Raw genomic sequence first — 10,131 nt, 5'->3', positions numbered from 1 at the left:
ATTAAATTCTTCTGTGTCTGCCAATTCCTTTCGATACAGTGACTCAGTATATTCTTTCCATCTTCTTTTAATACTTCCTGGATCATTTAACACTCTGCCAAAAGCATCCTTGATTATAGCAACTCGAGGTTTGAATTTGTTCATCAGTTCCTTGAGCTGAAGAAATGCTGAGTGAGTTATTTGAATGAATAAAAATTTGGATAGACGAGCAACTGTAGATAGCTAGATGATGAATGTTAGGATGAGTGGGTAGAGGGATGGATGATTGGATGGGTGGGCTGATAGATAATGATGGATGGGTGGATGAATATTTGGATGGATAGAAAACTCTAGATGAATGGATGAACAGTAGATTGATAGATTGAGAGTGGATAAAGGGAGGGATGGATGGATGGATGGATGGATAAATGAGTGGATGAATGGATGGATAAATGAGTGGATGAATGGATGGATAAATGGATGGATGGATGGATGATGGATGGATGGATGGATGGGGCATAGAAAGGTGGAGGATGGATGGATGGATGGATGGATGGATGAGTGGATGGATGGATGATGGGTGGATGGATGGATGGATGGATGGATGGTTAGGTAGATGGATTCATGGATGGGGGATGTTTGGGTGGATGGGAGATGAATAGATGGATATACGGGTGGTGAGTGGTTGAATGGGGGATGGATGGTAGGTGAATGAGTGGGTGGATGAGAGCATGGATGGATAGCTAGGTGGGTGGGTGTGGTCCATCTGAGTGGACCTCAGAGCTGAGCCAGCAAGGGGGGAGGAGGAGACGTGGAAGGCAAGTCCTGATGCCCACCTTCCCCACACAGCTGTGCCCACAGAAAGCTCGTCTCACGCTCACTCACACAGCCCTTGGCAAAGAGCCTCCGGCTCAGGGGCTGCTCCTGCCTGGAAACGGTGACTTCTGGCCAACCGGCCTTCCAGCCTCGCTTTCTCTAATGAGATGGTGCATGTCATGGCCTCCACACAGCGGGTAAAGGGACATCCACCCCATGTCGTTACTAAAGCCTGACGTCCTGAAACTGCCAGCGAGCCATCCCCACCGCCCCAGCCTCTGGGTCTACCTGCCAATGTGTCCCGTCTAGCCAGCCGAAGGGGTTCTCCCTCATGGCAACCCGGCATCAGATGTCTTAGGTCGTATTTTTTTTTTTATTTCAAAGTAGGCATTTTTAAAATTCATTTTAATGAGCATTTACAGAGACTTTGGATTTCCATTCATCCATTGTTGCACTTTTCTCCCTGCCCACCCCTCTCCTCCAGTTCGCTCTTCTGTTTGAAAAGTAAAAGAAAAATTCTTTCCTTGTTATACAATCCCTCCCCCCAAGTCCACTGCACTGTTCAGCCTTCATTCTGGACTGCTGTCATGACACTAATATCGTAAATCTCAATGGGGGCAGACTGCTTCATCTCGTCACATGGAGCAGCTGGTGGATTTGAACTGCCAGTCTTTCAGTTGGCAGCCCCAGAGGTAAGGCACTGGGCTGCCAGCACTCTCCTTTTTGAAGACTATCACGCAGAAAGCTGCATCTACCCTGTGCTGCTGGGTTGGCCTCCTGCCTCATGGAGACCGGTGGGGTACGAGGGGAACTGCTGCATAGCATTCTCTGAGCAGAGATCTTTATGGTAACAGATCACCAGGCCTTTCTTCCGTGGCACTGCTGGGTACTGTACACTCAGTTTCTACAAAGGAGACACTCCTCAGTTACCAGGACCTAGAAACGGAATATGACAGCCCCTCAGGAGTGCTTTCCAGCTCCCAGGCGGAGACCTCCACCCTTCAGCCTCTAACTACTGGCTCTTTGTGATTGGTTAGTGGCTGCTGCCCTCTGCTGGCTGCCTTCAGGGACTACACTCAAGGCAGGTAAGGGGCGTAGTGCCTGTGGGGTTCCCTCTTCCTGTTGATATTGGGGGGATCAGGCACAATCAAGGCAACCCACACCTCACTGTTCTCTTAATGAGAAAGTACTGTTGGGATCTGCTGATGGAGGTCAGTCACACCGTGTCCACCACGCAGACCTAAGCAAAGTCATACCGTGTCGTCCCCCGGGGCCAGCCTTCACCTTCCCCACTGGGCCATGGGCCTCTGCCAGGCCCTCTCTCTGATTAGTGAAAGAACAAGACAGAAGCCCAAATCACTTTTGTTTGCTTGGAATGGATTAATTCGAGCCTCATGGTGATTTGAGAGAGGAGACTTATTTGCAAAGTGGCTGTGTTGGGTTGGGTTGGGTTTTTTTTGTTTGTTTGTTTGTTTGGGTTGTTTTTGTTTTTGTTTTTGTTTTTGTTGTGGGGTTTGTTTTTTTTTAGGAAAAATGATAGAAGAAAATTTATTCACATAATCTTCTTCAGACAATCACAAGTGCATTAGGGGATAGATGATGTGGGGTTTTCTTTTTTTATTTAACAGCAAATGTAAGTATCTTGAGAGTGTTGGTCTTGTCTCCAATGCTATCTCACTTTCTGTAGTTCTTGTCTCAGCCATGATGGCAGAGGTTGTCCCAGTCTGTGCAGCAGTTTGGATAGTTCCACATTATGATCCCGGTAGTAATTAGAGAGGAAAGTTCTGGACCGGCTATCCGGTGCCGGTCAGTTCCTACCGCCTCCTCCAGCTGCGCCGCGGGCGACGGCCCGGTTCCGGATGGGTCCGCCGCGGCCACCTCGCTGGCTCCGGTTCAGTTTAATGATGTCATCCAGAGACATGTCCATTTTGTCGGCCATGGCGGCGCGGAGTCGGTCTGGCTCCTGGGTTGTGTTTTAAGGAGTTGCGTGGTAGCATGTGGCCCAGTAGTGCCGCACACTCACTGATGTGTATTTTAACGCGTTGGGATAAGACCTGTGGGCACCTGGAGCCAAGCATCCTGCTCCTGGCTGGCTCCACTGCTAAGTGAAAGGTTGGAGGTTTGACCCACCCAGCAGCTCTGGAGGGAGAGAAAGAGCTAGAGTAAGAACTGCGAAAAGACTGACACAATAGTCAGGGGTTTCATTCTCTTTGAATCCTGAATCAACGCTCACGGATGCAGCTGTCAGGAAAGCAAGTGTGTGAGAGTGGAGGAGGTGAGCAGGGATAGCATAGAGGGAAGAGACTAGCTTTCAAATCTGTGCCTTTGTTCACATTCTGTGTGTGTAATGGTGCCGAATAAAATCTTTCACACAATTTTGAGAACTGTGAAAATTTTTATACCTATTGAACTACTCTAATGTGTGTGTGTGTGTATTGTTTTGAGAACTGATTGTGAAAACTATTATACCTATTTCACTACTTTAAAATAAAAGAAAATATGCACACCTATGTTTATTGCTACATTGTTCACAATAGCAAAGAGCTTGAAACAACCAAAGTGCCCATCAACAAACAAATGGATAGAGAAACTGGTATATTCACACAATGGAAAACTACGAAGCACTGAAAAACAAGAAATTCATAAAATATTATGCAAAATGGGTGACTGTGGAGGACATTATGCTGAGTGAAATATCTCAGTCACAAAAGAACAAATACTGCGTAGTGCCAGTGTTACAAAATAGGACTGACATGGGATTTGCAGGGAAACTAAGAAAAGAGAGGATAACTAACGCACACTGCATTGAAACAGAGGATGGAAAGGACTGTTTACAAGGAATATATGAATAGGTGTTATGTGCATGACAACAGTCCAGAATAAGAGCTGCAAATCAAAGCGGCCTGGGGGGTGGAAATTGTGCAACAATGAAAGATTCTTTTTCAAAGAGAAAAAAAACCTGGGGGGTGAGTAGGAAGGAAAAAGTGCAGCAATGGATGAATAGAAAGCCGAGTTCTCTACAAACGTTCATTAAAATCTCAATGAAAATATTTTTACAAAAGAAATAAAATGTATTGCAGTGGGCAGTAATGAATCCCTTGTAATAAAAAACCTCTTTAAAGTGCTTATGAGCAAAGAAGCCACTTTAAAGACTAAGGTGTGATCCACCAGATGCTCTTCTGGAGAAGAAGGGGGCAATCTCCTCCTGTACCAGTCAGATTTCTTGTGACGTACACACACACACACACGCGCAACATTTAAAAAAAAAAAAGACTAAAGTGTGTCTGAACCAAACTATATTTTCAGTTGTCTCATATGTATGTAGAAGATAATGAATAAAGCAAATAAAAGGCGAACTGATGGTTTTGAATTATTACATTGGTGAAGAATGTTGAATAAGCCATAGGCTGCCAAGAGTGAACAACTCTGGCTCCTTGTATCCTTAGAAAGGAGGGTGGGAGCCTTCCTCTCACTGACACTGGACATGCTAGCAGGAAGGACCGGTCCTTAGAGGACATCATGCTTACTAAAGCAAGTGGTCAGTGAAAAAGAGACTCTCTCAATGAGACAGACCAACGTCGGGGCTACAAGCGTGGACTGAAGCGCGGCTGTGCCTGGGAGGACGGAGGACTGGGCAGGATTTTGTTCTGTTGAACACAAGGTTGTTCATGCTTGGAAAGGTGGAGGGTTGACGACTGACACAGCGACCGCAGCAATGGGCTTGAGTATGTCAGAGGTTGTAAGGGTGTGACAGGACAGGACAGTTCAGAAAGGAGTCAACTCAACAGCACTGATACCACCACCACATAGGATGCTGTGAACCAAGCCAACTACATGAAACAACAGCCTTGACACTTCTCTATCAGTCTGGATTAGCGGAGAAGGCCTTTCCTTCTCTGGCAGGCTCTTTGACAGTTTTGCTCTATTTACCTGCTTGCATCATCGGGGCCACACTCTGCAGAGGCTCCACCCGGCCCTCAGTGAGAGGTCCCTATCCAGCCAGGGGCCTCAGGGTAGGGGCCCCTCCCGCCTGCCCGTTGCTCCAGATACAGAAGCTCCTCTCCGCACCTGGACCCTCCACGTGCCTCTGTTCTCTGGTTCCCCTGCAGACCACACTCCTCACTGCAGCCTACCCCTTCCCAGGAGAGACCACCACTTTAACTTCCCTCTGTTCTGGAAGTCCACATGCCCCTCCGTGTGGCATGGAACACAATTTCCTTATTACAGGTAGGTGTCATTCCCCATCGTTAACCTTGTGTAAAGGAGGACCTTACTCTATTTGACCTAGTGTGACACCATGGGATTCACTGGCAGCCCTGTATAACCCATAATTCACTTCCCTTAAGACCTGTGTCAAAGCTTCTAAGAAGCACTGGACACACCCCGAGGGCTGTGCCCATTAGGCGATGGACTACCCTTACCGGGTGTGCAGCTCGGAGTCGGAGTGCCATGTCCGGCCGCATTGCTGTGAGGGGGGCGGGGGGAGCTGGCGTCAGAGGTGCCGCAGGGGCCAGGTGTGTGGGTGTCCCGGGCATGGCTGCCCACCTGGGGAAGCCTCCCGGACCAGCGCAACCCCCAATGTCCTTAGCCAGGGGCCTGAGAGTGAAAGTGGACGGCTGCTGGGCGATGCACGAAGCCAGGAGAGGAAAAGGAGGCACTGAGTCAGGGGATGGATTGGAGTGCTACCAGGAAGCCCCCCTGGTTATTCACTCTTGGGACTCGGGGTCTGTAAAACTAAAAGGAAAATCCCTTTAAGAAAACACCTGTAAGGGGTCCTTGACATGTAGTGACATTAACCAACCACAAGCCGGCACTGGAAGTTGTGTATTGAGTCTCTGTATGCATGCGTTCCAGATGGGCACTGCAGAAGTCTTAACATGCAAGCACTCAGGTACGCAGGACCTCTTCTACCTGTTCTTGAATTTGTCTGCAGGACCTCTGGCATAAGGCAGCTATTCAACAGGAATTTTTAAAACAAATGACTGTTGTTGTTGTTTACTGTCATAGCTGACACTCCAGCGGATTTTCTGAGGCTGTTAATTGTATGGGAAGAGATTGCCCATTCTTCTGCAGAGTAGCTGGGGATTCAGACTGCCAACCATTGGGACTGCAGCGCAGCTTCTTGCCACTAGGCCACCAGTGCTTAATACATGACTATCATTTTTTTTAATGAGAGTTAATTTAATTGAATCTTAAAACCAAAGTAAATTTCTGAATAGTCTTTTCCATGCACGGAATGCCTGAGGCATGAAACAATCCCTGGGTGGGAAATGATCCCGCAAAGGGCTCAATCACTAGAAGAAAGATTTGCAGTTCAAATCCACCCAGGTAAAAGCCTAGGAAGAAAGGCCTGGCTATCTACGTCGGAGGGTGGCAGCTTCAAAAAGCCTATGGAGCCCAGATCTACTCGACACACCGTCCTCGATGTGCTGCGCACCGTCCGGTCAGTGACCCTCCGGCGGGTCTTCAGTAAATCGCACGGGAGGAGACTGCCCATCCGCCTCCAGGGGAGCAGCGGGTGGATTTGAACCGCAGACCTTCTGGTTTGCAGTGCAATTCCTTACCGCTAAGCCACCAGCGCTCCCCTGCACACATGATCATGAATCACATTCGACATGATTTCAGTGTCCACCATGCATGTAGGTGGTGGGTCCGGGAGAGCAAGGGGTCAGCAAGGACCTTGAGGTCTGGGACCCTGGGTAGAGACCACGCTTGGACGCAGGGGCCGTGCTCTGGGATGGACAGCTCCGCCGCGGCGGGCTGGCCTCGCCCCAGAGCCCCAGCTGTCAGTAGAGAGTGGCCCCCAGGCCGGCCAGCCAGGATGTCCGAGCTACCAGCTGACCAGGCCGCACTGACCACCCTCCCCGGGTCCGTGCGCCCCCCGGCGGCCGCCACGCGCCTCGCACGCGGAAGTGGCTGCGGGCGAGGCTGCAGCGCATGCGCGGGGGCGGAGCTCTCGCGAGATGTGAGGCTGATTCACCCGGGCGGCGGGCTGCACTTCCGGTTACGGGTCGCTCCGGCCTGGGGCTGAGGTCAGCGCGGGGTGCGAGGTCAGCGCGGGGCTGAGGTCAGCGCGGGGCCCCAGGCCAGCTCGCCGCCATGGACCCGTTCCTGGTGCTGCTGCACTCGGTGTCGGCCGGCCTGTCGAAGGCAGAGCTGGACCAGCTCAAGTTCCTGTGCGGCGGGCGGGTGGGCAAGAGGAAGCTGGAGCGCGTGGACAGCGGCCTGGACCTCTTCACCGTGCTCATCGAGCAGGGCGACCTGGGCCGCGACCGCCCCGAGCTGCTGCGCGAGCTGCTCGCCTCCCTGCGGCGCCAGGACCTGCTGCGGCGCCTGGACGACTTCGACACGAGCGCCGGGGCCGCGGCCGCCGAGGAAGGTGGGCGCCGGGGAGGGGACGGGGCGGGGGAAGGTCGGGACGGGGAGGGGACGGGGCGGGGGAAGGTCGGGACGGGGGCGGAGGAAGGTGGGGGACGGGATGGGGATGAAGACAGAAGACGGAGGAAGGTGGGCGCCGGGGACGGGGATGGGGACGGGGGACGGGATGGAGGAAGGTCGGGATGGGGTTGGGGACGCGATGGAGATGGGGACGAGGACGGGGGACGGACGGAGGAAGGTGGGCGCCGGGACGGGATGGGGACAGGGGACGGGGATGGTGATGAAGACAGAGGACCGAGGAAGGTGGGGAACGGGGATGGGGACAGGGGACGGGATGGAGATGGGGACGAGGACGGGGGGTGGGGACGGGACGGACGGAGGAAGGTGAGCGCCGGGGACGGGGATGAAGACAGAGGACGGAGGAAGGTCGGGATGGGGATGGGGCCGGGCGGAGGAAGGTGGGCTCCTGGGAAGAGAATGGGGACCTGGGTGGAGGCGGAGGAAGAGGGCCCTGAGGAGGGGATGGAGGGATGTGGGCGCCGGGAATGGGGAGGGGACGGAGGAAGATCAGGGACGGGATGGGGAGGGGATGGAGGAACCGGGAAGGAGAAGGGATGCGGCCCGGATGGCGGTGGGTGCTGGGCCGGGAAGGAGGGCTGTGCTTTGGTCCAGCGCACCCTGCGGTCATTGCCTGGTGGGCCTCCTGGCGCCCTGCCTCCCAGTCTTGATTTGCGCACCTTTTCCCTGACCCTGGGAAACGGGAATGGCCCGCTTTGCAAGTGGAAACTGAGCGGTGTGGTTCAGAGATGTTAGCTGTCGGGGCGCAGGAGCTTCCAGAAGCAAAATGAGAGCTTTGCACAGGCAGCGGTGTCTGTGGGCGCTGCACACGGAGTCCCTCCCTGGAGGGAGGCCACCAGCTTGGATGCTGCAGGCAGCCGCCTGTCAGGACAGGTCATGGTGGAGGTCAGTGGGCCTGGGCAGGTTGGTGATGTCCACTCTGAGTTTCTCTTTCACAAAAGGCACTTGAGGTGACTTAGGAATGGACACTGGAGCCACGCAGCCGGTGTGTGATTCAAGAGCTTCCCTGGTCTGGCTGCCTGGTCCTGGGCAGGTCACAGGGCTTTCCTGTGCCTTAGTTTCCTTGTCTGTACAGTGGTCACAGTAGTACCGTGCAGGGCTGCCCTCCGGGTTAGATGAGCAGGCCTCCACACGGACAGGTTCTCAGGGCTCTGTACCTGGACTCATGCACCCCTCAAAAAAACCATCCCACAAATGCATCAGTTATGGTCAGTAGTGCTTCTCTCCCTGTATCCACAGCAGCTGACCAGCTTAGGAGCTGTGAAGTGACCAGCAGGTAAACGTGGTCATCAGAGTCAGCATGCCTGTCTTTGTGGCCTGCTGTCAGGCCGGCTCCCAACTGCTCCAGCAGCTTCTCAACATTACAGAAAGAGCTTTAGTTTCTGTGATTTCTACAGAAGGAAGTTGCCAGCTCTTCCTTCCGTGGGGCTCCTGGTTGGGTTCAAACTGCAGCCTTCAAGTTATTGACCAATTGCCAACCGCTTCCATCTCTGGGGGGCCTTATCGTCTTACAAGGGCGGCCACCATGGATGACCGCAGTTGGGTGATTATGAAACAAGAGGCATCCATTTTCTTACCATCTTGGAAGCCACAAATCCAGGAGCTGGGTGTGATGAGGCCATGCCCCCGCAGTAGAGGGCCCTGGCCCAGCTTTCAGCTCTGCTGCACCTCTCTGGTCTGCCTCTGTCTTCACAGGACCACCTCCTCTCTGGGGGTGATGCTTGGCACTGGATTTAACCCAGGGAACATGGTGGCAAAGTAGGTTATGTGTCGGGCTGCAGTTGAAAAGGTCAGCTGTTTAAACCCACCAGTAAACCCCATGTGCACCTATCAGGCCGACTCACAACCTCAGAAGTCCGTGGAGCGTTGCCGTGAGTCAGCGTGGGCCTGGCAGCCATGGATTACGTTAAAGGTTTGGCTAGTCTGAGATGATTTTATCCCAGGAGTCTGGGCACATCTGCAGGAACCCTTTTCCAGGTAGTGGTGGTATGAGGTGAGCACATCTTCAGAGTCTGCTATTCACCTTTTCTGTGAGTGCACTGTGGAATCTGACTGCTCCCTAGCCCTTACACTGTGCCCTTGACCTCAGCAGCTGGCCTTGCCTGCCCTGACCCTCTCCGAGGGAAGCCGGAAGGTGCTCTGGGCAGGGTCAGCTGGGGGCCATTCTCCACCAGTTGTCGTCATAGACCTCAGAGACCCTTGCTGTGTGTGACTGCTCCTGCCCTCATCAGTCTGCTCAGAACCAGGTCGGCACTGAGGGCAGAAGAGTGGGCTGCTTGTCCCCTAAATCTCTGGCCAACCCTGCTGTCATTTCCCTCCAGATCTGCGGCCCGCATTTGACATCATCTGTGACAACGTGGGAAAGGACTGGAAGAGACTGGCTCGTCAACTCAGGATCTCAGACGCCAAGATTGACGCCATCGAAGAGCGGTACCCCCGCAACCTGACGGAGCAGGTCAGGGAGTCCCTGAGGACCTGGAAGACCGCTCAGCGGGAGAACGCGACGGTGGCCCAGCTGGTGGCGTCCCTCAGGGCCTGCAGGCTGAACCTGGTGGCCGACCTCGTGGAGGAGGAGCAGGAGAGGCACCTGCAGAACGGGGTTGGACCCACGTCACTGAGGTCCTGGGAGTCAGAGAGCTCTGCCTCAGGGGTGCCCTGACTGCCCAGCCCCTGCTCAGGAGAGACCAGAGACATCTCCTCAAGCTGTCACCAAGTGCCACCTGCCCCTCCCCGGAGCCTGGCTGGCACCTCGGAGCACTCAGTTGTTGGCAGGCAGGGCTCCGAGCGCTGTTCCAAGACTGTCACTGGTGGGGCAGAGTCCACTTTCCTGTCCCACTGCCTTTAGGCAGTGACCACACCCAGCGGCCCTGTAGGACAGAG

At 53.6% G+C, this 10,131-nt stretch overlaps 1 protein-coding gene across 1 annotated transcript; it reads left to right on the top strand.

The window, feature by feature from the left end:
- The first annotated feature begins 6,894 nt into the window (after positions 1-6,894).
- On the top strand, positions 6,895-9,910 carry FADD (Fas (TNFRSF6)-associated via death domain). The gene is made up of 2 exons (XM_006893380.1): positions 6,895-7,174; positions 9,573-9,910. The coding sequence occupies exons 1-2, from the start codon at positions 6,895-6,897 to the stop codon at positions 9,908-9,910; spliced, it is 618 nt and encodes a 205-aa protein (XP_006893442.1).
- The last annotated feature ends 221 nt before the right edge of the window (positions 9,911-10,131 follow it).

This window comes from Elephantulus edwardii, unplaced genomic scaffold (assembly GCF_000299155.1).
Source record: "Elephantulus edwardii isolate Elephantulus edwardi_28Jun2011 unplaced genomic scaffold, EleEdw1.0 scaffold00126, whole genome shotgun sequence".
Taxonomy (NCBI): Eukaryota; Metazoa; Chordata; class Mammalia; order Macroscelidea; family Macroscelididae; genus Elephantulus; species Elephantulus edwardii.
The sequence above is the reverse complement of the archived record's forward strand: the minus strand, read 5'-3'. Positions and strand labels throughout refer to the sequence as shown.